Below are 27,392 nucleotides of genomic sequence, written 5' to 3'. Positions count from 1 at the left end.
ATTTACTTACTAAACTGAAAAAACTGAAAAGTATATTCTTTGAGTATAAGTGTTTTATGTTAGAATCTATAGCTCAGAAGGAAAATTTGGGCTTTTACTCTACCACATTTCTTTGAGATATTGTAAAATGAATAGTAATGTAACTTGCCTTTGCTTTCAAAGTTTTGATAAACATTAATCAACCAAACTCAACCAGTTTGGAGCACCTGCTGACACAGGACGACGTACGCCTGATGTTATTTTAAACTCATCAAACCAGTTGCGACGGTTTTTATACGTAGTACGATTCTCAGTGATTCAGCTTGACGCTGCGTAACTGAGGGAGGCTTAAAGAGACAACAGTGAAATCATTAGCAACTTGAGGACAAGAGAAGCCAAACGAGAAAGAAACCAGCATCCAAAGAACCATGCCTTCGACTGTGTTTCGATAACCGACATTTAAAGGTAATATGCTGTTTTATGACGACGAAAGTTGCACTTTAAACGCTGTTTTTATTTAAATAAAACCGTGTTACCGTTTACGAACGTGTTTCTTGTGCTAGTTTGCTAAATGGCTAGCTAGTGAGCAAAGCGGTAAGAGATCCAGGCAGCCTCTGGTGAGTACTCGGTTAAGATTAAGGAGTTGCCCGGCACTGGTCTTGGTAAGGACTATAGCTGGAATTTGAACTTTAAAACGACATTCTCAGGTGAACCATGGATCCATTTTATCCCAGCGTTACCATAGTCGATAATTTTAGTAACGGCGTCGCTTGGGACGTTATCTTTCAGTTATTAAGCATTTACTAACTAGCTAGGTAGCATAGGGGATGTCAATCAATGAATATTTTATGTTCTGTCTTGTTTCCACTTGTTCAATTTGTATTTGTTCACTAACAGCTACCCTACGTGTTTATGTACAATCCTGGTAACAGTTTAGTTAACGTTTTTCGATTAACTATTTTTTATTTTTATCAGACGTTGGCCCAAGAGGGACGATGTTTTTGTTGGTGGTAGCTCTGTTAGCTTAATTCAACTTTGAAACATCCTGACTTAACTACAATGTAAAAAGTAAATGGCGTCGTTAGACTTATTTAACATTCATGCTAAAATCATATAGCTGAGAAAACAGTTTCCGAGAAACAAATTAGCTGCGACTGAACGAGATCAAGCTAACTTAATAGCTTCAGACTGTTTGGCCTTGTCCGCCGTTAACGCTAGCTTTTCTGCACAGCCAATCCGACTGCATTTACTAGTTATTTAATTTATCTGTTTATCAGTTAACATTGAAAACAAACATGGTGTAACAACTGTAGCAAGCGAGCACTTGGGATCATGTGAAACTAATGCTAAATGACAGCTGTTAGACATTATTTGGTAGCCTGTTAGCTATTAGCTTATCATTGACATAAGCCTATAAGGCTGGTATTTGCAACAGTGACAAGAAAACTAGTCGATCTTCTGTTCAGGGTACTTGAGCTTTAAGAGAATTTATATATATATATATATATATATATATATATATATATATATATATATATATATATATACACACACACACATTGGAGGAAGTAAACTGTCGTGTTACAGCTTATTGTAGCAGTGACGTTGCAGCAACTGGCCAAATTTACGGTTACGAATTATGTTTTGAATTTGATGTCTTTTGACTTTTCTTTCTTTCTTTCTTTCTTTTTAGCATACTGCTTTTGTGCTTGATAAATGATTATTCCCTTTTTATATTTTTGAACAACTTGGTAACCGATCCAAACAGCTGCTATAAAAACAATGCACAACTTCCTGAAATGGAACTGATAAGAATTAAGGGCTAACACTAACAAATATAACTTGAAATAGCAAGTTATTGCTTTCTGTTTTCCTGTGACATGTAATATACTTGTATCATATTCAGATATGACCATGCTTCCTTTTGAAATGCAGGGAATGTTTTATTATTATTTTTACGTTTTTTTTAAAGGGCTTAACATTCATTACCTTTCCCCCGGAGGCAGCACCTGGGCTGGGCTGTTCCAGGCCAGTGCTTAATCTTGAAACAGGTCTTCCTTATTTCATAGCCAGAGAACCAGCTCTTTGGGAGTAAAACCGGTCACATATAGGCACTGACTATTTGCTGGTTTAGCAGTAAAATGGATCATAGTGTCTAGCATGTAAGATATAATGACCTCTAAAAGCTTACATGGCTTAGAAGTATACTATTAATTGAACACCCACCTTCGCTTACACCCAAACTAGAGTGTTTGGCACTATTTGGCTTGTCCGTCAGGGTATACTGTAGTTGCATGGCAGTGCAACATGGATGAGGGATGAAAACAATAACCCACTACATTTTAGGTTATAAACTACTTGTTTTAAGATTATGCAAATACAAATTTCTTATTTTCACACAAATATAAACTAATATAAAATGGTGTTATGAATATTGTATTGTGTTTCTACCAATAGATTGCTCTATGTAACCCAATTTAACTTTAACTCAATAAAAGTAGCACTGTAAATCTAGTTGGGTAATTGCACATCTAATTTCCATTCAGTGCTATATTGCCAGTCTGTGTTTATAGATGCTGCTAAAACAGTCACTGTTTGTGACTACTGCATAGATATATGGTCACAGCTATCGCACAACATTTAGAGGCCCTGTTTTTAACTATGCATATGAAAAATATTTAATCTATTTTCCATGTGGTGCTTGAATTTTGGTGTCAACACTGATTTAGGGAGTATGTTGTGATTCTGTTATTAAATGGTAATCACACATAAAAGATTAAAATACTAAGTTGTTTAATTTTGTAGATTTTTATTTTATAAAACTAATATTTAGCAGGTAATCATAAAAACTGCATTATGGCCTGCTCATCTGTGACGCATACTATACTACATATGTCATGATGTTGTCAATTTAAATTTATGAAATCTGTTTAATTTCACGGAGGTGCACACGGTTTCATTGCATGGTGGTGTGGTGGTTAGCACCGCAGCCTTACAACAAGAAGGTCACTGGTTTGAGCCTCGGCTGGGGGGTACAGTGGCCTTTCTGTGTGGAGTTTGCATGTTCTCTCCTGGTACTCTAGCTTCCTCTCACTGTCCAAAGACATGCATGTTAGGTTAATTGGTCACTCTAAATTCTCCAATAGATTGCTGTTGGTGAGCGTGAATGATTGTTTGTCCGTTTGTGTTGGCCCTGCTGTGGACTGGTGATCTGTTCAGGGTGTACCCTGCGTCACACCTGCTAAATACTGGGTTAGACTCCAGCTTCCCCACAACCTTTAATTGGACGAAGCGGATGGCACATTTTCATCCTTATATTAATTTTTGAATTATTGAAGTATTTGTCACATTTTCTCTTCAGGTTGGCTATTTCTCATTTTATACAGCAAGTGGCAGCTTATGTCAAACAAGGAAGACATGGCAGTATGATGAATAAATGCAGTGTTTATAAATTTGTTCTATTTCTTAGGTGTGCATACTGCAGTAATAAAGAATTACTGACATTTAGATACACAGGTTTCCTGTAAATTGTTGGTGTTGGTGTTATTATTAACATGTACTCTTGAAATAATGTAATTAGTTGTAATTTTAATATAGCTTTCTGTCCTCTCTCTTTTTGGAGATTTTTTGTAAATGCACATTTGATACTAGTTTATGACTTGTAAATGTGCTACTACTTTTAATTCTGTCAAAAATAACTGACATATCTGCAGACTAGACAATAATCCAAATCTATCCAATACTATGCTTTGCAATGATGAAAATTATATGGTGAGGCATTACAGTAGTCATTGATTTGTGTAAGTGCCTTTCCATAGGAAAAAGTAGCTGCCCATTGCTAGTGCCTGCATTACCTGCTCTCTTTAACATCAAAAGCATCTTAGATCATAGACACTGGGGAGCTTGGAAAGTGGCTCTGACCAGAGATGTCTACATGTGGATGTTTGTGAAAAACTGGTCAAAGATAACAGATTATAGTTGTAATTGATGTTGCTTGTGCTGTCTATTGCTGTGTGTTTGTACCTTATTCTGGGAAGTCCTGTAGTTTTTATTTGTCTTCACAATTGTGGAAAAGCTAGATTATTGTTTTTTCATCCTTGATTCTTAGGTGGTGCTTATATGATTTTTTTTAGACTATACAGGATTCTTTTTTAGTGTTATAATTTTATGTTTTATCTGAGGGCTGACCAAACTATATATGTTAGATGTTTTAAGTGTTTTGCATGAAAGTATCATTTTGTGATTAACTCAAATTTAGGCTTTTAATTATCTTTAAATTGGCTTTTGCAATATATGTTTACTTGTGATGGGGATAATTTTGTTCCTCATGCCTGTGGTCTTCTGTAGAATATCTCTGTTCCTATTGATTGTTTTATTGAATTCACTTTGCACCAGTAAGCATCCAGATCTTGTTTCAGCAGTAGTATGAAACAATCACAGTTGGCATAATTTGATATTGACATAAGAGGTTAAAGGGTCTTTCCCCCCCCCCCCCCCTGTATCTGGGAAAAAAAGCCCCCCGTTGACCTCAGAGTGACATGGGAATAAATTGTAAAGTTTAATAGTATTTTTTGCATATTTGCTTAATGAAAACACTGTTAATATTACACAAATGTCACAATTAACACGTTTCCTGAAATTTAAACTTATGTGTATAATTTTTCTTTTTTTAAATCCCTTTTTTTTCTTGTAAATACTTTGAAGTGACTGATGTAACAGATGACAACTGGTGCACTTCCAATTTTTTTCTGTATCTTGTAATTTGTAAACTGAATAAAATTGGACTAACTCCTTTGGGATTAATGTATTTCATATTTTAGTTGTATGTTATGTAGTAGTTATCAGAAAAGTGAATTATGTTGAAAGGGAAAATTACTGAAGAATGTAAATTTCCTGCAGTTAGTGTGCATAGGAGCCAAATATGCCTCAAGAATAAGTAACTGAGTGGCCGGAGTGACTGAGTTCATGTGTGACTGATGACCTCGGCTGTTGTTGTAGACTTTACAGGAAACTTTTTCACAATCTATTAACTGGATTTTCTGTTTTTGCTTATTTGCAGATAACCAGTTGACATCAAACCAGTCTGTTACCTGTTTTGCTGTTTCTTGATCTCTGGGTTGTTTCCTGCTGTGGCCCTGCAACATGGAGAGTCTCCACTATGTCAATGAAGGCTGACCAGAAGAAATGAGGCATTCCAGAAGATGTTCCCAAGTGGCCTTGTGGATCCAGTAGCTGTGTTTTGGAGTCCTTTTTCATGAATAGTACTGTATGTTTGTCTGTGGAAACATCCTAGCAAAATCTGCCTTTTTGTCAGGCAGAAACATGCTATTCTGAGACTGGAGTCAAGAAACGTACAAGAACAGAGTTCTGCTTGTAGACAAGGAACACAAAGAAGAAAAGGGAAAAGCTGTCTGATAGACAGACGGGTCACTTAAGCTGCAGTGTTGGCTCACTTAAGTCTTCGCTGCATATTTTAACAGCGGTACCTTTCCTCTGTCCTGTGAGATTTGCCCCTCCCTTCAAGTGTCCTTCGTCGTCGTTATTGGAGTTTCTATGGTTTGCATGGCTGGAGACTAACCGTGGAGAGGCCAGGGTATCACAAGCTTATGGATTTTGAAAAGAGAGGGGGCAAGGGAGAGACAGAGGAAGGGAAAAAGATGTCTAAGACAGCAGGCAGCAGGACTGGCGGCAGGAGTTCAGGGACCAATTCTGGAGTTCTTATGGTTGGCCCAAACTTCCGTGTGGGTAAAAAAATCGGCTGCGGGAACTTTGGAGAGCTGCGGCTGGGAAAAAATCTCTATACTAATGAATATGTGGCCATCAAATTGGTAAGTGCACATTTCCTGAAAGCTGCACAGTTGGTGCATTGACATAAACTTAATTTAACAGCAATCCATAGTTACTCACACTGAGAAACATCTCATAACAGTTTGCTGCCCATATGACAAATCCATCTTTATTGGTTTGAGTTATGTTTTATTGTTCAGCATCAAAACCTATGTTGAACAGTTGTTTTTAATGTGTAGTAGAGTCTGAGTGTGCTACTGACTGTTTGATGTAAGAAACAAATAAACAAAGTGAATGGGAGTTGTCATGAGTTAACTATGCTCAGCTTCTGTTTATTATAGAAGTGAGGAATCGTAGGCTAGGCAGGATGTCTTAAACCATACAAGTGATTTTCTTAGATACAAAATTAGTGCAAAGGTACAGCTCTTTTTCTTGTAACAAGTGGGCTGGTTTGAATAAGAGTAGCACAGCTTATCTTGTGTTCTGTAGAACGTATACATGTCAAACACTTGTATAAAATCAATTTGTAAACTCTTATTTAATAGGCTCTCAGCAGACCTTGAGTAATCAATATTTTTCTTTGTTTCATGTCAGCAAGACGTTTTTGAAAACTTTCATTTATTTTTTCCCTATAGCAGCACAGGTTTTGACACATTTAGGTGGGCTGTGAAAAACCACATGAAATGTCAAGGCCTGTTTGTTTACTGATTGCTCAACCATTTCCTCAGCACATCTACTTCTCTGTTAACTTGATTTCTTTACTCTAGATGTGTTGGTACTTGAAGAGCTTTGATCAGGGGGTGATATGTTTTTCCATTACCATGATGTAAGCATGGTGTTGCTGAAATTTCTTGTAACTGCAGTAGTCATATTTCTGGTGTGTGGCTGTCATCATCACCTACAGCTACACTGTTGTGTGATTATGCTTAATTTTTTTTTTCTCTCACGAAAGTCGTTGTGTTAATGACATTTAGTGACAACTTTGCTTACCACAAAGATGGCAAAGGTTAGCAAACAGCAGTAATTGCAGTTCTGCTCTCCTGAAATCTTTAATTGTGCTTGCTGCCTTTCCCCCTGTGCTCGAGAACCTCCCATCTGTTGTGTATTTTTATCACTATGGTGTCCAGCTATATCTGGATCTGACAGTAAGGCCATATAATACTGCTCCAAGATCTTGTAGCCTCTCTGGACCCAGCATTTCTCTGAGTCTATGATACAGAGAAGAGGAAGTGTTTTAAGTTCAACAAAGTTCAGCTAATAGAGGCTTAATTTTAAGGACAATTTAGGATTTAATTTTTAGATGGAAATTTATGTATTCTTTTTAATTGCATTTTCCCAACTACAGTGACACTTCTAATGCTGCCATTTGCTTCCAATTAGCGATTCTCATGTGATTTGGACTCACTTTCACAATAGATTGGACAGTTTAGACTGCTGCTGCTTAAGTTGTTTCCAGCCTGGACACCAATGTCTCTGAGCCTGACACTGAGAAGGCTTTTTCCTTGTCAAATTCTCAGGGTAACCCAGACTCTCTCACAGTTGTCCGTCCACGTTTCTGTCTGTCCCTTATCTCACAGCTTCCCGGGGTAACCCAGTGAATGTCACTGCCTGTCTAGTAGGGCTTCTGTTTTGTCAGAGGCTGTTACTGAGTTCTTCCTTATTGACTAAAACAAATAACAGCGCTGTTGTTGCATGTCTTCCTATGTCTGTCACTTCAGGGATTCAAATCAACCTGTAGGTAAAACCTGAAGTAGTGGTTGCTGTATAGGAGTAAAGAACAGTTACTCATGTTAATCTGTCAGTGGTCCTTTTCACAATAGCTATTCACCTTATTTCAGAAAAAAGATGTATTTTAGCCATTTACAGGTTACAAGCTGCACCATTAGAGTTCCAGTCCTTGATATTTAATGATATCAAAGTACTTGCAGAAGATAAGCAGAGCTGGAATCAAAACAAATCACCACAGAGGTGAGTTTCTGTTGTCTTTGCAATACAGTGCTGCCCAGCATTGTCATGTAATTAAACACATCAAGTACGGCACTAAATAGCCTATTTTGCCTCTGTTACTACTCTCTTGCTGGTTCACAGGTGTATTCGCCCCAGTGCCAACTCTGTACTTACGCTATTGACATTGAAGCAGGACAAAAGGGTCATCAGTCCCCGCTTGGAAGGCATATGTGTAAACATGTTAGTATTTTTACAAGTTGTTTTTGGATATAAATGGTGGGGAAAAAAATCACTCTTCCTCTAAATCAAGAGGATGTCTGTCTTTTGCTGACTTGGCCTGAGCAGTTCTGTTGCTGCGCAGGTATTAATTGGTTTATTGTAGCTATATCTAAAAAGTAAAGGTAACAATACCTTTTTGAAAAACTAGTAACTCATTGTTGAAATTTTTTCTAGACACATGACTTATATGACATATATTAATGCTTGCAAAAAAATTATACAACTTTTTTTTTGTGACTGAATAATTTGCTAAAATAGCTAATCTACACCCATACTCAGATGTGTTTAGACTAAGTTAAGTAAGTCATTTAATCACTGAAGTTTAGTAGGCCTTAAGTGATCAACTGTCACAGTAAAACTTTAAGGAAGTAAATTATTACTTTGTGTCTGGTTGAACAAAGGTTGTTGCTCTACCAGGAACTATAAGGCAACTTTTTATATAGTTACTGTAATGTGGCTGGTTCAATTCTAATCTTTCTCCTTTGTTGTACCATAAATTGTACCTGCCAGCTTCAGGACAGTAAATGGTTATTGCTCAGTATTTAGTTGGGTGCTTTAATCTGCTGATATTCTTTTGTAGTTGAGCAGTTGGGTTGTACCTTCCTACACCTGGAGCAAAGGTGAATGCCACAATCAACACGTGATATCGGAGATGTACGGTAGGCTAGTGCTCAGATTCTGTTCCAGTGGATCTAGAGCTGCTGTAAATGTTGCTCCAAAAACCAAGAGAAGGGGAAACTGCTGAGTGCTGAAAGGTTGCCTTTGTTGGCAAGCCTTGTCTGCAGACAGTGGTTCAGTCTTTCAGTTCAGCTGGGTGCTTTCTCACATTGACAAACCTCTATGGGGTGGAGGCATGACTGCATAGCCTCTGCTGCAAGTGCACTGTAGACTTGCTCAAAGGGGAGATCCCAGCATTTTGGAGGAATAATGCTGTCAAATATCTGCGTGCAGTCCAGGAATTTTGTAAAAAACTATCCACCCACCATCTCCACTAGTATGCTTCCTGGCAGGGTGACATAATCGTTTAGAAAATCAGAAAATGACCGTTTTAATTGTCTGCAGTCACGAAACATTTTGTACGTTGTCATTGCAACACCTAATATCTTGATGCCTTGCTCTGTCTCTTTCGCTCTCTCTCTCACTTGCCCTCTTGCTTCGTTTATATGCAGTTTCATATCAAGGGAAACCGCACCTTCTTCATGCAATTCTTTTTGCGTTTGTTTGCAGGGATACTGTTTTCCGCCATTCTACAAACAGTTCAAGTAATAAACCTTACTTCTTGGATTTCATAATGGCCCCTTTTCAAATGATTCACTAAAAGCTGGGAGGTACCTGAGAGATACCTTGTGAGATATGCTGTCATCAGTTATGAATGACTTAACACTCCTTGTTGGGTTGAAGACAACTATTGGCTATTACAAGTGGCTGTAATATATTCTAAACGTGGAAGAATGGTAATAAGTAATTGCTTTAGTGTTGACCCTTATTGTACGAAGCAGTGCGTCTCTATGGCTCTCTAAGAGGCCGATGTTGGAGTGACCATCTCGGGAGTTGAACACAGTAAACACAGAGACCCAGTGTTCATTGTGTGGCAGCCATGTACATGCAGAGTTTATGTTGACTGTGTTATTTAAAACACGGTTGTATTTCAGTCTTGAAATAAAATAACTTTTTGCCATACACAAAAAAAACAAAACAAAACAAACAAAACCATAAAATAAACAATGGTAGTTAAAGCTTCTTATTTTAAGCCTATGACCTTAGCTGCTCTTGCTGAAGTGTGGACTTCATCAGTTGAAGCTAATTATGCTTAATTCCATGAGATGGCCAAACTAAACTAAACTTTGGTTGTCATTTGATTTACATTTGTGCTTCATGGGTGCCTGTGCTGTTTACATTTGAGCAAAAATGTCTACAAATAAGTGCTTCTCGATTAGTTTTAGACTAAAAATGTTCTTTTTGCTTCTGGAAAATCAAACAACACAAACTCAAAGTGATATCTGTTCTGAGTAATGTTCAAGTTTGGGACAGTTTAAATGGGTATTTTGGTAGGAGCCAAACAGCCACTAATTAAATTGGCTTGAATCTAAGCATTCACTTATAAAGCTATGTTGCTTAGTGTTTTTGCTTAGTGTTTTGTATGTGCCCGACATCACAATGTTGGGCACATACAAAATATATCTTAACTCTTTACATGCTTACAGCTCTGGAAAGTGTTATATTGTATCTCAGTTTGCTTCCTTCAGTTTAGTAGAGGATAAATGCATCTTTCAACCATGTAAGCCATCTGTGTTTAGGGAGATATCTGAGTAAATCCACGATATCTTCACAGCACCTAAATAGCAAGTTGACAAAGCTGCAACTGTCTGGTGCTTAGTGTTTCATTATCTTTTTTTCTCTTTTTTTCTAAGACGGTCATGAATATTAAAAATAGAGCTGGAAGTAGCGCAAATTCTTTGGTAGTGATATATGTATTAGGTTGCTAGAAACAGAACACAAAGGTTAAAAAAGCTTTTTGCTCTTTATGTATGTTGAAGGGTGAAATGTCTCAGGGTGTCTTTTAGTATTCCGTAACTGAGTCACTGATGCTGAGGCATGTTGGTGGTTTATATCAGTAAAGCTACTCACAATGTTGGTCAGTGTGGTGCTCGTATAGAAATCAGAGGTGTTGTATCCAACTCTACTGTCTGCTTGCCACTGAAGCATGATAAGCAGCTCTTGTTGCAGTCTAGCTCAGCAGCTTACACAAGCTCGCCATCAGGCAGTTGTCGGAAAACTGTGAAGGCACAAAAGCCTTATCAGCATGTTTGGGTGGAATTAAAGTGACATTTTGACGATTTAAGTTCTTCCGTACCCTGCTTGGGCTCTCTAGAGTGCATGCTGGGCAGACTGAATGAATAAATCCTGGGATGCCAACAGCATGCAAAAGCCTACCTTCAGTCAACTAGTTAATCCTCTAATTAATCAGTACCCAGCAGCAGCGCTGTCTGTTGAAACAGGCAGTTATTGTGTCTTTGAGAAATTCTTCAAGTTTTAGTCATAAAACCTGCCCAGAAGTCTAAATGCTGGTGTTGTAGCATCAAGAACAGCGATGGTGTTTTCAGTGGAAATGCAAAGTGCAAATTGACTTCACAAAATAAATGGGTTGGAAAGTGGACTAGGGTGTGTGCCTGTGAAGCAGTGAGTGCTTTGTAATTGTACCATCAACGTGTACATCCTGGTCAGGTCACAAATCATACTTTCCTTTTGAAAGGTTTTTCCTTAAGGAGTTAGACTGGCTCTGAGTTACTCTAAAATTTTCAGAATAATATTTTATGTTAAGAGGTAAAGGAAAAGTCACCAGTGGCTCATATTTTTCTGTTTTGTTACCACGAGTTTGTCCTTTAAGGTTTTGTCTAAACCCCTTTTCCAACATTGTAATTGAACCGATCACTTAGAGCCAAAATAACCAAGTCAGATTCAGATTATTGTAATTTGATGTAATTGACCTTGGTTTTATGTTTGACTTTTTTTAGCAGGCAAAAAGATAAGGGGTAGTTTTGAAGCTGCTTTGCACCATGTTAGAAGACTTAGATTGCTTTTCTGCTGCAATGTGAAAATTTCTCCAACTGTTGTGAATTGAAAATTCCTGACTATACAAAAATTCGGATTTCATTTAAAGGTATTATGTCTTGTCAGATGAAAGTAGAAGTTGGTGCTGGCTTTACAAAAGGAGGTAAGGCAGTTGAAATGTAAAGCAGATTTGTTGCACTGGTAGAAGTTTTGTCGACTTCCTGAGTAAATTGTAAATGATTATAAATCAACAAAAAATTTTTCAATAATTCTTGTGAATATAAGACATCTCACACAGACCCACCTAATGCCTGACAATGATGAAGACATTGTATTTTAAATGCTTTGGGAGCCATTTTGAATGTTGACAGTGAGATAACAAGGTCCATCACTAACAGTCCAACGCTATCTCTCCAATCATTGAGCTGTGCAACACCACCCACTGCTGTGCCTAAAAAAAAAAAAAAAAAAAAAAAAAAAAGTAGAGGGAATATGGTGTAATTACCATAATTAGCGTTTGATATATTTTTCTAAAAAATCATTAATATGTTACCCCTATTCTGACAGTGTTGTCATGGACTTCATTTACAAACATAGGGTTGGTAAAATAGAAAAAAAGTTCTTCAAAATGTTTGCCCCATGTCCAAATTCTGTCTGATTTCAGCAGCTCCAGGTTATCACTGTGGTGTTTTGTAGCCATCTAATGGCTCCACCTGAGTCTGTTAAATCTGAACTGAAACTGGAGAAGTGCTGGACACTAGCCAGCTGCTGCTTTCTGACACCACATACTCCTTTATACCACCTCTCCACTACACACACCTCTGTTCATGTTGGCTTTAATAAAGCAGCACACACTTAGCCCGGCCATTTCCATTTGTTTGAACCGTACTGTCATCCATCAGTATCATTAATATGTTGAAATTTGAGTTGCTTTGCCTAAGATTGAATGAGTCATATTGCCAATTGCATATTGTGAAATTGTTTACTGGGAGCAGGCAAAGGTCAGCAGCTATTCTGGGCCTGATGTATAATATTGGATCTGTTCCTGTGGTCGTGGCAGACATATACACACTCTGAATGCCACATTGGTTCCCAGAGCATAAACAACACAGATGTTTATTTATATGTTGCAGTACATCTTCCCAGCCGTCTGCTGATGTAGCATGACTTTTTTTTTTTTTTTTAAATGCATGAGCTTTCTCCTTAGATCAAAGTGTAGTCTCTGATATTTCATCACTACATTGCATCATGGGTTCAATAAGCTTTTTTATCTGAATGTGTCAAATCAGTCATTTAGATCATCACAATTTCTTCTTTTATGTCTGTTGGATCACAGAAAATAGTCACCATCCCAAGTGAAGTGAAGGCTGCATCAGTAAAAATTTGTTTTCTTGATTTAGAGGTTGATAGATGATGTCTGTGATCCTCAAAATAAGGGTAATTATTGATTTCAGTTCTTGAAGGAGTCCAGAAATCCTTTTAACAGCTTTTGCCACTGATTAACAATATCATGTTTTGTTGCAGTCTGTCAGTTCATCTTCAGACTTAATTGTGCTACTATCGTTGGATGTCCATTAGTAATCATTTTTTCCATTTCCCCTTATTTGCTGTTTTTTACTCCATCCAGTCACTGAGATCAGTTATGCTCATTCTTAGCTGTGGTGCAGCAAAGATCAGATTTAGTGTACATGACATCATACACAGAGTTGATTAATCCCTGGAAGAGGACTTTGTATCTGCTGATGACTTCCTGCATCCACACAAGTCTGCGGAGGCCACCTCAGGTTAAAATACAGAAATCAGCACCTAATCCATGGTGACATAATCATGTATTAGTACAAGCTTCAGATGTTTTACCCTTAAGATTGATCCTTAAAATGGCATGTAACATCTCCTCTCACACCCATCCTCAGGTTGCTGTAGCAACCGGATTTGATTCTAGTTGGACAGAATTTGCTGGGAGCACTATCAACAAATCTCTAAGCTTTTTAGCAGTGAGCAGGAATGAGCAGTCATTTCACACTGTTTATGTTCCCATCTCACCCATAAAGTCGCCATCTTAATTTAACTAAGCCAAACCAATGATGATGGCTGCCGGAGTGTTGGCATCTGACTACCAGTTGTGGATTTTGGTACAGTGGTTGTTGTATTGTTTAAAACAGACATTTTCATATAATACAAAAACATCAGGCGCTATAGTTGATGCAGCTCTTAGGCTTAGTTCTCAATTTCTTTTCTTATTTCTTTTTTTTACTGACAGTGTAGAATTGAAATGTGATGGAAATTGTTGCTGGGCCTTTAACTAATAAATGTTATCATATTTATGCAAAATTTAGTCATAAAACCATTAAGGCGTGTACAGTCACAAAACAGAGATGAACTAGACTGGGGGCTCATTATTACAATCAAATCAGCTATCACAATCAAATGAAAAGTACATGATATATTACTTTCTAAATATTCTTTCTGTACCTTATGCAAATGTCACAACCGTAATGAATAATAACAAAAAAGTTTAAGTTCCTAAACTGGGTTAAAGAAACTACAGCCCATCAAAATACAACAGCTCTAACATGACTGCCCTTTGCAAAGAGGCACTCAGGTTATCATTTTTCTTGATTTAGAACACGTTTTTCGTCTAATACTGAGGCCGACCATAAAAAGATATCTATTTTAAATTTGTTGAAGGTGCTAGACAGAAAAGCATATGACTGAAGGGGGGAACAGCTGGATTGGAAAAGTAAACTCCAACGCAGCAGCAAGTCAGACAGAGTAGAGTAACTTTGGCCTGTAAGTCATTCATTTTCTCTTGACAGTTTTGAGACATTCGGTTTGCTTGACAAGCAAACAATAATGAACAAGTAAAGGTTTCAGCTGGATAGGGTTTTAGAAATGGTAAACCCTAAATACTGCTCTTTACCATAGTCTACAGAGCCAGCCCCATCACACCACAAGAAACCTCTAATTCTCAGGATGCCACTTCAAGGAACAGATCAAAATATATCTGATATGTGCAGGAGGCTGAGAAAAAAAATCCTAGTAATATGCTAAGATGTTACATCATTCCCAGCTTGGCCCTGGTCATTTACACAGCCATAGCCGAGGCCATCTGCTGGGAATACAGATGACTCTTAAGTACGCAAAGCTGCCATAAGCCTCTATTTCCCATTGTAAGCTGTGTTTAAAGGGTCCTGCAGTTTGGTGCCATCTGTTTTTACTCATTATTATTTAGTATTTTCTGTTCCTTTCCTCTCTGGCATGGCCTGACTTGTGTAAGATGTGCTTGTCTCTTTTCATGTGGGAGGTAGATGACGTTGTAGCAGTTGCCGCTCCACACCTCAGACCAGTCACATGTCTTCCTCCCACATACTTCAGCTCCTCTATATTGCCTCCTGCCTTCCACTGTTTCTACGTTGTTGCGTTTTACTTTCTTACTTATCTGGTTGTCTTCTGTGTTGGCCATGTTGGGCGCTTGATGCTGTGTGTTGTTTTTTTTTTTTTTTTTTTAAATAATTATTTAATTTATTTTTCCCACAAGTGTCAGAAAACATCTATATGGCATTTTTTTAGTTAATTCATAGGTTTCAGTGATAATATTAAAGCCTCTTTAGATATGTTTTTTAAAACATTCTAAACTTTGTTTTTATTATTATAAGGTAACCTGTTGTTACTTTTTTCCTTACTTTGGTTTTAAACCAAAACCATTGTTTCAATGGCTGCTTGACAAAACAGGCTAAAAAATGTCTAAGCCTGCTTTAAGGTCAACTAATCTAAATGTTTCTGACTTTCCTCCAACAAATCAGAAAGTCAGAATCCAGTGGACAGTGCTGTAATAATATTGCAACAGGGTGTAATAAACTGTCCAGTCTGTTCAGAAACACAGTTTTGAGGTCTGACAACTAAATTTATTCAACTTAGAATCTTCATAAAACCAGGACCAATGTGGGTGGTTCTTTAATACATATAAAACAGTGCAGCAAGGCTTTCAATGCTTGATTCATTCATTCTTTTATTCAGTCGTTTTATCTAAAACCACCTCTGCTCACTTTCCTTAGAGTGAACCTTTGCTTAAAACTACAGAGCATATTTTTGGGACAGAGTGGTTATTACAAAAGAATGGAAAGTCCCTCACTGTGTTCATATTTTGTATTAACACTTTAACGATGGCATCAAAAACATTTAAACAATTGAATAAATTCAATTTATTCCCCAAAATTCTACACACAATACCCCATAATGACAATGTGAAAAAAGATCCTTTGAAATATTAGTTTCACAAGTATTTGCAGCTTTTGCCATTAAGCTCAAAATTGAGCTCAGGTGCATCCTGTTTCCACTGATTATCCTTAATGTGTCCACAGTTTAACTGCGGTCCACCAGTGGTAAACTCACCTGATTAAGCGTGGTACACACAACGATTTTTGGGCTGTTTTTGTCCCAATTTTGCCTTTTTCCGACCTTTGGACGGCCAATGCTTGATTATCGTAAGATTTCCCTGTCTATTTATCATTTGGTCTGTGGTGTGTTACGAGCCGATTTGTCCTGATAAAAAGCTCCGAAACGGGTTGTAGCCGACAATAGTGAATATTGAACATGTTTAATATTTCAGAGCCGATTTCTGAGGAACGTCAACGACTCATGCATTCTGACTGCATGGATGGTGACACGGAATGTAGCCAATCAAAGAGCAAGCTGGCTAGGCAACTAGGAAGTAAATAAAGTCCGTGCTCACACTGTCTCCAGTCTGTTATTCTTTTTTTATTCTGTATTTGTCTGTTAACAATAGTCCCAAGACCACCTTCATTCCCTCGTCCTATATATCCTCTTCCATGCTGTGTGTTGTGTTTTCCGGTTGTGTTTTTTCTTCTTTGTTTTTTTGCCAGTTGTTGCTGTTTCTTCTTCTTTGTTTCAATGTTTGTCCTGTTCGGAAGACTAGATTGTAGATCAGTAGCGGGGCAGCGTTGTCATGTGTGTGTTGTTCCGTAATTACATTTTCGGAGCACACCACACAGTACGATCAAAACTGATTTTTTTCATCTTCTTGTGTGAGGTCTCGACCAGATAAAAAATTTCACAAGATTAAAAAAAAATATCGTTATATGTGGCTTTAGACATGATTTTTTAAAGAAACACCTCTGTCTATTTAAGGTCCCCACAGTTGACAATGCATGTCAGAACATAAACAGAGCTTGAAGTCAAAGTAGTTGTCTGTAGACCTCCAAGACAGGATTATCTAAAGGCAAAAACCTGGGAAGGGTACAGTAAAAAATCTGCTGCTTTGAAGGTGGTCCAAAGAACGGAGTGGCCTCCATCATCTGTAAATAAAAGAACTTCAGAACCACCAGGACTCTTCCTAGAGCTGGCCAGCCATCTAAACTGAGCAATCAGGGGAAAAGGGCCTTAGTCAAGGAGGTGATCAAGAATCTGATGGTCACTGACAGAGCTCCAGTGTTCCTCTGTGAGAACCTTCCAGGACAACCATCTCTGCAGCAATCTACCAACCAGGCCTGTATGGTAGTGGCCAAGTGGAATCCACTCCTTAGTAAAAAGGCACATGACAGCCCACCTAAAAAGGCTCCCAAAGGACTCTCAAACCATGAGAACCAAATTTCTCTAGTCAAACACAAAGATTGAACTCTTTTGCGTGATATGTTTTGCTTATATGATGTAGTAGTCTTCCTTTTACTTTCTTAAACTGCAGTAGTGCATTAACTTTATAGATATACATGAACCTATTTCTTAGAGTTAGGCCTCTTTTTGGTAAGTTAAACAAAAACTACATGAAAATGCTACACTTAAAAAAAAAAAAAGACAAAACAAAAAAAAAAACATCCAATTATGCCTTATTGCCAGTTATTCCTGTAACAGTTGTCAACAAGAAAAAAACTGAATAGTTTATTGGCTCTAAATGTTCATGAAGCATGAGCACTGTATGAATATATAAATATTCATCTTACTGTAAATTGCTTGGTTTATTCTGTGTCCAAAACCAAAAACCTCACATCACATCACATCAATCGTTATCAATTCAACAAGCAGCAGACTGCACATCTTTGGACCTTCTGTAATGCTATTAGCTGCCACAGTGTGTAAAGTATACGTTTATAGTGCTAGTATGGACAAGAGCTTTAGTGCAGACTATGGCACAGCCATCGAAGATTAAGGAATGGAATTAATTTGGGTGTTAGGTCTTTTTACTCTTCATGTTTGCCTATAATGCCCTTGTCATCTTGCGAGTGGGGCTAATCAGATTACATTTTAGTTGTAAAGCTTGAGCTAGTGATATAAGCGCTGGTGGGTTGATTCAGCCATGTCATCACAATGGCCTGCTGTACACCAGCTGGAACTGCTCTTTATCCTCTCACATCTCACAAAGCCTCACCCAAGACTTGAGTAAAACATTGTATTGTGGCTATTAAAGTAAACCCTCCAAGGCCTCAGGATTCCCATTTCCAAATAACCCATATTTAGTGAGCTAACTATCAGGTTAGGTTGACGGTGATGATGTTCATGCAAGTGTATGATTGTCTCATACCCTTTTTCTCTGAAGTTAAGAAGTTCTTTGTTGTGCTTCTTTAGTAAACGTAACTTCCCTTTTGATTTGTGAAAGCCACCATTTGTTTGAAAATGAATAGTCACCATGTCACTATACAATGACAGCATTGTTTGTGCTAACTGATTTATATGCTGTATAATTTTCAACCTCATCCTTCTTTTCTTTCTTTCAGGAACCCATAAAGTCCAGGGCACCTCAGCTCCATTTGGAGTATAGATTTTACAAACAGCTGGGAAATTCAGGTAAGAGCAATGCCGTCTGTAGATTATTCCTCTCCAATAAATGGTACAGTAAGGCTGAGTTGAATGTAGATTTTTATTTTGGACTGGGTTAAAAAGTAAACGTTGATGTGAGGTCACCCAAGTGTGAACTTTTAAAGGCTGACGTAGTAACGACGGTTTGGAGCAGGAACAAGAAGACTTATTAATTGATTAAGCAGCCAATACCTACATCCAACACTTGTGAAGTAACATAATCTTGACTGCCTGTGTGGACCTTTAATCCTGTCTTTGTGTGGCTGCACAACCATATGCTATTACTGTATTTGAGAAAAAGTCAAGCAAGTGTAGCTGTTTGTAAAATGTCACCATCACCAGTCACATTGATGAGCCAGCTATTACATCGTTGGCATCAAAATTAAATTAATATGTTTTAATTTTGTTATATGGGCCAAGTGTTGAAGGGGTATTTTGTTTCAATGATATGGGTTTATGTGATTGTTAAGCAGTCAGTGTCTAATCTGCTGTAGACAGTGGTCAGAGCCCTTAGTTTATGAATCAAGGAGGATTCCTGACAATTGAGCCAAGGTAAAAACGTCTCAGAAGTACAATTGAAAATGCCATCTAAAATGGTGTCGACCTTAAAGGTTTTGGTTGCATCAGACATTATATTGATGGTTTTTACATTACATCACTTTTGCATCAGACAGTTATTTGTTGTTTACGTTTTCTCAGCCAAAGAAAGTCATCTGAGACTCTGACCATGGGCTGATTTAAAAACATGAACATTCAAAGAAAAATATTTGAGGTTTGAATTTAAGATGGTAAAACAGCTTGACAAATAGGAGAGATAGAGCATAATATTTTGTTACATCAAAGATTAGAAACCATGTTGTAAAACATAATATTTATCCTGCTGCTCTAGTTTTTGTTCCGGGACAAACAAATAGTTAATTTACAAATTTCATGTATATTTTTTAGATCTGCATTTTAGTTCTTGTGTAGCAAGTCGTTTAATCACAACTTTATGTTGAATTTGAATGATTGTTAATAATCCAGAGTAGGTGTTCAGTTTCCACAGTTTAGCCATCTGTTTTCTGAGTATCTACTCAAAGTAGCTCAACATTAAACCAGAAAAATACATCTCGAGCAGTCACCATTCTGCTTCAAGCAGAAATTCTCTGTATACTCTTTTTATTCTTCCACATCTGTGGAACCTGGATGCCTTCAAAGGTGACTCCATTCTTCCAAATCCCACCTCAAACATACCCAGTTCCCTACATTGCTGCCAGAACACATAAATGAAACATGACTGAAACTCAGTGGGTGAAGCTCTTTAATTTGGTCTGGGTGCCCAGTCAGTTAGAATGATTCTTCTAGCAGTGGAATGGGGATTGGCTAATATTGCTGATAACTGTACCTGGGGTGAGAGAGGTGTGAAGGAGTAAACAGAACTTGAACAGTTTCAGCAGTGTCTGACGGACTGGATGGTTGGGAACACACAAGTGCCACATTTATGAAACTTGGGGAGATGCCCATTTTTTTTGGCTGCCCCGTGACACGTGGAATTTATCTTTTATTTAAGAATCAGGTTTAAATGTGTCACCAATACTAAGATTGTTAGTTACAGACAAGAAGTCTCATGTTGCTTTTTATGGCGGAACCATCCACACCCACATGTTTGTATTGACTAATGTTTATCCTTTCATAGCAGAGTAAGTCATATAATAATCAGTATACTAGTGTCAAGCACATTTGGATACATAATTTGTTTAAAAACAAACAAAAAAACCTTATCTGGTTTATGATTTAATGAGTCTTTTGTTTTGGTTCATTGGTAATGACAGTGGTGATTTATAGATATTTATACAGCTAAATCACTGCCTCTGAATCAGCTTGTACAGAATGATACACAGGCACTTGGTGTATCGTGATCATCTGTATAATGATGCAGATCTAAAAACTTGGGAAAACTGTATTTATATTGGTATTGTTGTAACATATTTGCATTTGTAATTCTAAGTGAGTGTTGCAAGGGATTCTCATCAGTCAGATGAATTGTGTGTATGTGTTCATGTGTTCTGGTCTAATTTAGGGACACGTGCTAGCTTCTTGGCTCCTTGTATCAAAGCAAAAGCCCTCCACTGTTGATAAGGAGTCGGGGCATTAGGGCAGTCCTTGACTATTTATAGCTAGGCCTCTACAAGCATTCAGGCCATTACGGTGTCTACTTGGATAGCTTCCCTAGTCTCCTTAGTCACAGTATCCTCTGCCTCAGTGATTGACTGTGTCCTCCCCGCAATTTGCAGGAAAACAATCAAAGATGCATTACTGACAGGGTGTGGCCTACTTCTTTCTTTTAAGGCTGTTCTTTTTAATCTGTCATTTAATCTTTATCAGTGCATGCCCACGCGTCCTTTAACAAACCAGTAACTGCAATGGTTATTTCCTGTGTCATTTAAAACTCATCTGTTCAAACTGGCCTTTTCATCTTAATGTTTTTAACTGTTTGTTGCATGATGTTTGTTTTGATGTTTGTTTTATGTTTATAACTGTTTTAATTGTTTTGTTTTTAACTGTTTTAATTGTTTTGTGAGGTGACCTTGGGTCTTGAAAGGCGCCTTGAAATAAAATTTATTATTATTATTATTATTATTATTTCTCATGATGTCTGCCTTTAATGTTTGTCCATTAAACACATTTTTGTTAGTATATTCAGAAATAAAGACTGCACAGGATGTTGGTGTGTAGAATTCACATCAACTGTCTTTTTTTTTTTTTTTTTTTTTTTTTTTATTAAAAAAGTTATCAAACTCAGCTGGTGGTGACATAATGAGGCTTAAGTAACACTGGCAAACAAGCAGGGTTTATTAGAAAAGGGCATGGCTAATTTTGAATGTCTAAGTCAACATCCTTTTTATACTTTGTAGAGCTTCTTCTTTTACAAAGCAGTTTTGCCAAAAAGCCTTATGTCTCACTGACTGCTGACCACTACATGATGACATGGCAAGAAGGATCTTTACTGTCTAGCATGGGAGGAATCAAGGTGATAGATTAAATCTACTTAAGTTGTCAACTTGGCTAAATAGAGCCTTGTGACCCTGTTAGTCCTGCCCAACTCAAGAGCCCCAGATATGACATAGCATGGAGTACTTGGCGCTTAATGCCCAGCAAGAGCTTATCTGCACAGTTAATTCTCTTTTCCTGAACATGTCACAGCTATTGGGAATCCTGCCTCAGTGTTTTATTTTTTTTTATTTTTTTTTATTTTGTTTGTTTTCCCCTAAAAATTAGTTATTGATTATAGACCTGTTGTTTTAGTTGCTCCTGATAGTGGCTATATTACTGAGGATGTATGAAAACCACTTAAAACTTTCAATCTGCGGCTTCTTCAGTCACTTTATCAGTGGTTTAGTGGAAGAACTTTAGCTGCATTCTCCCAGTTCATTAGGCCCAGTTATCGTTCAATGGCAGATGACTGGCTTAGTTAGCGTTATTACAATATTTATGTGGTTTTTCTGTTGACTTTATTAATTTTCCATTTTTTTGTGCATTCAGTTGTAATTGTTAAACATAACCCTTAGTCTAATGTAATCTGAACCCTTAAACCGTGTACCAACTACAGTATAGGGGGCTCCACGTGTAGCCTGTGACAGCCTTGTGGATTTTTTTGTATTCAGCATTATTTTTACTTACAAACTGTACGGTCAGAAGCAAACTGAGAACACTGCATAGCATAGCACTGTACAGTAAGATGACAGATTCAGACATTATTTGGTCATCAAATCTTTGTAGTGCTAACACAACACACTTTTTTGTAATCTGGAATTTTAAAGTCACAGTTCTACCATATGTGGCATATGCTCGCACAGTTAAAGACTTTTATCTAACATTTGAACCCTTAAGCAATTGCACAGTTTGATTTAAAAAAAAAAAACCCAAAACTCCTTTGATTAACCTAAACGTTAAATCTTATATGCAACTGAGTTTACCTATTTGTTTTTATGTTTTTATGTGCATATATGAAGAAAATACTGAGTTGTTTTGTGTAAAAGTGGAACCATTGCCCCAGATTTTCATGTATCAGCCAAATCATTGTTGAAGTTTTTACTGAGCTTTAAAGCTGCAATTGTTGATAGAATTAATAACATTAAAATGAGAAAAATGCTATTCTTCGGTAGTGGTTTTCAAGTCTCAAAGCATCTAGTTCAATTGGTGTGCCTTTGAGCTGTGTCCCAATGGTTGCTTTAGGCTGTGTCTGCATATCTGAACACTGATCAGATTTCAACCTTGTGGGAACATCTCCAGAACACAGGGCTTAATGGAAGTCACTTCTTCTCCTCTTCCTTTTTTCAGTGCCCTCCATAATTTAAATCTTTAATACATATCCTTTCCCCTCTCCACTCTCCTCTGGTGTGTCCTCTTTAGTCCTTCTCTCTTTGGCCCTTAACTCTGGCATTTCATTGTAGGGCAATATTGTTTTCTGCTACCACAATGCAGCCTTCCCTCTGACTGTGTCGCCTGAGAAGGCCTGCCTGCAGATACAATAGTGTGGATTGTCTCAAATTGTCAAGACAGCAGGGGTCAGAGCGCCACTGACTTGGCTTGCAGTGAAAGCATTGCATGAGAGCATTTTTCCCAGTGGTGAACACAACATATATTTTATATGACTTTACATTATTTGATTAAAAAGAAATGAGCAATGCATACATTTAACAGAAACTTTTCTGTGGGCTTATTTGGTTTTCTGATTTCTGTTGCAAGGAAAAAGGATTGTAAAAGAGTAATTTTGCTGAATGTTTTGATTTTTCCTGATCTTTTTGCGCAGCTCATTTTTTGTACACTTCACAATAAATTTTAGAATCTGGACAAAAATCAGCCTAAAACATGTTCCCTCCCAACCCCCTTTTCTTTCTTTCTCTTTTTCTTACCACCAGTTATTTTTGGACAGTGAGCACCAGTTTTTATTCACATTCACTGGGAAAAAATTATAACTACACTGTGCTCTTCTCGTGTGATGACTGCTTTGAATGCCCTCTAGATTTGGGCCAAGCTTTGATGAGTCAGTCTGCCTGTGATCTCTTGTCATAGCCTAGTCTGTCACGTACATCATTACTAGGAAAATCCTAGAGGCTAAAGTGCAGACAGGTGTTCGTACATGTGCATCTACAGGAGTTAATTTGTGTCAGTTTGCTTCTGCACAGTTGAAACATCTTTGTTTCTTGTTGAAGAAAGGAAAAGGCTAATTTAGCAATTAAAAAAAATAATACTATCTCACATTAATTTTCTTTTATTCCAAAATTGTGTTTTTCTCTCCATCTGTTTATTTAAGTTGTTGTTGCTGTTTTTAAAAAAATCATGCAAAATCAGCTCCTGTTCAGGTAGAAACACTGATGTTGTCTTTCTGGGAAAGAAGGATTCAAAGGTCTTGGAATAGCTACTATATTACAGAGCAAGCTTGACAGTAACTGACTTTGGCAGCAAAGACTGAGCCCTAGTGGGTTTGATCTCTGAAAAAACGTGATCATGCTCTTACACTTGATCACAAACCAATTGAAATTAGAGAAATTCTGGTTACATGACTGTTTTTTTGTGATGACATAGAATGCACAGTTTTTCTCCTAGTGAGCTGTAGGTGTTATTCCAGCTTGTTTGTGAAATACGACTCTTCTTCCTTACACACGTCAGCACTTCATTTTGTTGCTGTAGCCAGCGGACGCTGAAAAACACAAGCTGCAGGTCACTTTAAATCTGCATGTTACAGTAATTTTGAGAGCTAATAAAATTTATCTTTGTGATTTCATGTAGGGTTTGTAAAATGTGAAATAGTTAATAAGTGATGTGCTATACCTTTAAATAGCCTACATAGAAAAGACATGCTTCAGTGTTAGTACCACACCCCACGGGCTTTTTTGTCAAAACATGGACATAAGCTGTCCACATCGCCAAGTTGATCTGTCCACATTCCTCAGAAGTTTTACATCTATCCTTCAGAAGGGTGTGGTTTGTGTTTAAGCTGTACAACATGTTTTGGTCAACATTGTTTTTAAGTGCTTTTATAAACAAAATGGGATTAAATTGTATGTGTTGTTGCTTTAGTAAAGGCAATTTGCAGTTACTAAGGGTGAAGCAGCTTTATCATGTCATACATGTTTATGTAACTGTGGTTATTCTGTATATATTCTATATATATAGTGTACAAAAATGGAAAAGACAATGAAACGACTGCTTGATTTTTGACTCTGGTGTGATGCTAAGATGACGCAGTAAAACAAAGCACAGCTAATCCAACAGAGTTGTGAAACTTTGTATAACATCTTTAACAATTTTTTCTCATTTCAAAATCTTCATGTTTGTGCATTAGAATGTGTTGTGTTGTGTTGTTCTAGAATGCGCCGCTAGGTGGCAGCAGCAATTGTAGTAGCTCTGTTTTTAACTTGTGATTTTTTACAATATAGCCGTCTTTTTTAAGACATCAGCTGTCAATCTGTGTCTGTTCGGGTAGATTTTTCGCGCTGGTCAGAGGCTGTGCTATACGGGAGATTTTTTCTGAATATTTTTTCTTTTTTGCAAGACTTGTTATTGTGAGTCTCCATGGCAACGAGACTTGTTTACCATCGGGATCAACTGATAAAACTCTCCAAACTCAAGATTATCAGTGAAACAACACTTCAAATCCCAACGGAGTTGAAAAGAAAGAGAAGAGGATGCAGGGCAGGAGCGAGGCAGAGAAAAAAACGGTGGCGATTCAAACCGTTTCTTCCAACGGTTGTTATGGGAAACGTGAGATCGCTAGTTAACAAAATTGATGAACTTCAGGTGCTAACCAGGTCTCTTAAAGAATACAGAGAGTGCAGTATTATGTGCTTCACCGAGACATGGCTGCATGAACACATCCCAGACTGTAATGCGTCTGTACACGGCTTCAGGACGGTCCGTGCAGACCGCAATAAACAACTCAGCGGGAAGCTGAAGGGAGGTGGAATTGCGGTGCTGGTAAACCAGCGCTGGTGTCATCCTGAACATGTCACTGTTAAAGAGAAGATCTGCAAAAGAGACATTGAACTGCTAGCTGTGAGTCTCCGCCCGTATTATTTACCCAGAGAGTTCACATGCGTTATTCTGGTAGCGGTATATATATTACCTGGTACCTCTCCAGACACAGCCTGTGATGTCATTAACTCTGTAGTGGCCAGGCTTCAAACACAACATCCAAACGCATTTGTGGCGATCTCTGGAGATTTTAACAACATCTCCCTCTCTGCAACTCTACCAACTTTCCAACAGTTTGTCAGCTGCTCCACCAGAGAAAACAAAACGTTGGACTTATTTTATGCAAATATTAAAAATGCATACTGCTCCTTTGCCCTGCCACCTTTAGGAAGATCAGACCATAACCTAGTTCTTCTCTCCTCCTCCTACAAGCCCATCGTTCAGCAACAACCAGTCATTAGAAAGGCTATTAGAACCTGGTCTAATGAAGCTGAAGATGCTCTGAGAGGATGCTTCGAGGCTACAGACTGGAACGTCCTATGTGAACCTCATGGAGATGACATCAATGCCTTGACTGAGTGTGTGACAGATTATATTAACTTCTGTGTGGACAGCACCGTTCCAACAAGAACAGTGAGGTGCTTCCCCAATAACAAACCCTGGATCACCAGTGACCTGAAAAAGCTGCTGAACATCAAAAAGAAAGCTTTTAGGGATGGAGACAGGGAGTTATTGAAGTCCACACAAAAACAACTTAAAACACAAATGAAGAAGTACAAGGAGGACTACAGGAAGAAATTGGAAAGTAAGCTTCAGAAAAACAATGTGAGGGATGTGTGGTCAGGAATGAAGAAGATCACTGGCTTCGGGATAAAGGAGGATCAGACTGATGGAGGTATGGACAGAGCGAATGAACTGAACATGTTCTTCAATAGGTTTAGCTCACCTCCTGCTTCAACCCCAACTAGCCACACACCCTCCATGAGCCCACAGCTTTCCTGTCACACCTCCACTCTGTCACCCTGCAGCTCAGTCAAGGACCTGGACACAACCTCATCTCCCTCCACATCAGGACTTCCTGAAACCTCCTCTGCCTCCACCTACACTCTGTCTGTCTCCTGTAACCAAGTCATGCAACAACTGGTGAAACTGAACCAGAACAAGGCTGCAGGTCCAGATGGTGTCAGTCCCAGAGTTCTCAAGACCTGCTCAAAACAGCTATGTCCGATTCTCCAGCACCTGTTCAACACCAGCCTGAGCCAGAGAAGAATCCCGGTGCTGTGGAAAACATCCTGCCTTGTTCCAGTGCCTAAAAAACCACAACCAGCTGAACCAAAAGACTACAGACCAGTCGCCCTGACATCTCACGTCATGAAAGTCCTGGAGAGACTCTTACTGGCTCACCTCAGCAAGCAGGTGAACACCTTTCAGGACCCATTACAGTTTGCATACCGTAATGGGCTTGGGGTTGAAGATGCCATCATATACCTGCTTCAGAGAGCCCACTCTCATCTGGACCAGTCAGGCAGCACTTTGAGGGTCATGTTCTTTGATTTCTCAAGTGCTTTTAATACGATTCAGCCTGCTCTGCTGTGTGAGAAGCTGCAGAAATTCCAGGTGGATCCCTCCACAACCACCTGGATTTACGACTACCTCACAAACAGACCACAGTTTGTGAGACTGAAAGGTTGTGTGTCTGAGATGGTGGTCAGCTGCACTGGAACACCACAAGGGACTGTACTTTCACCATTTCTATTCACGCTGTACACCTCAGACTTCCAGTACAACTCTGAGTTCTGTCATCTGCAGAAATACTCTGATGACTCAGCAGTTGTTGGGTGTATCAGTGATGGACAAGAAGCAGAGTACAGAGAACTGGTCGGTCAGTTTGTGAAATGGTGCGATGACAATCATCTCATCTTGAATACCAAGAAAACAAAGGAGATGATTGTTGACTTCAGGAGGAACAAGAACACACATAGAAGTGTTTCCATCATGGGAGAGGAGGTGGAGGTGGTGGAGGAATACAAGTACCTTGGAGTTCAGCTGGACAACAGACTTGAGTGGAAAAGCAACACTGA

At 38.2% G+C, this 27,392-nt stretch overlaps 1 protein-coding gene across 6 annotated transcripts in view; it reads left to right on the top strand.

Annotated features, from left to right (window-relative positions):
- Nucleotides 1-295: 295 nt before the first annotated feature.
- Nucleotides 296-27,392, top strand: part of csnk1g2b (casein kinase 1, gamma 2b) — a 42,108-nt gene continuing 15,011 nt past the window's right edge. For 2 of the 6 annotated variants that reach the window (XM_042006638.1, XM_042006635.1), the window contains exons 1-3: nt 296-444; nt 5,039-5,807; nt 18,273-18,342. In XM_042006638.1, the coding sequence (XP_041862572.1) occupies nt 5,586-5,807; nt 18,273-18,342 (292 nt within the window). In that variant the 5' untranslated portion in view covers nt 296-444; nt 5,039-5,585. Of the gene's footprint in view, nt 445-525; nt 642-5,038; nt 5,808-18,272; nt 18,343-27,392 lie in introns of those variants that run through there. The other 4 variants (XM_042006640.1, XM_042006639.1, XM_042006637.1 and 1 more) reach the window with 4 other exon arrangements.

Source organism: Melanotaenia boesemani, chromosome 14, assembly GCF_017639745.1.
Source record: "Melanotaenia boesemani isolate fMelBoe1 chromosome 14, fMelBoe1.pri, whole genome shotgun sequence".
Lineage (NCBI taxonomy): Eukaryota > Metazoa > Chordata > Actinopteri > Atheriniformes > Melanotaeniidae > Melanotaenia > Melanotaenia boesemani.
Note: the sequence above shows the minus strand (reverse complement) of the source record. Positions and strands in the feature narration are given on the sequence as shown.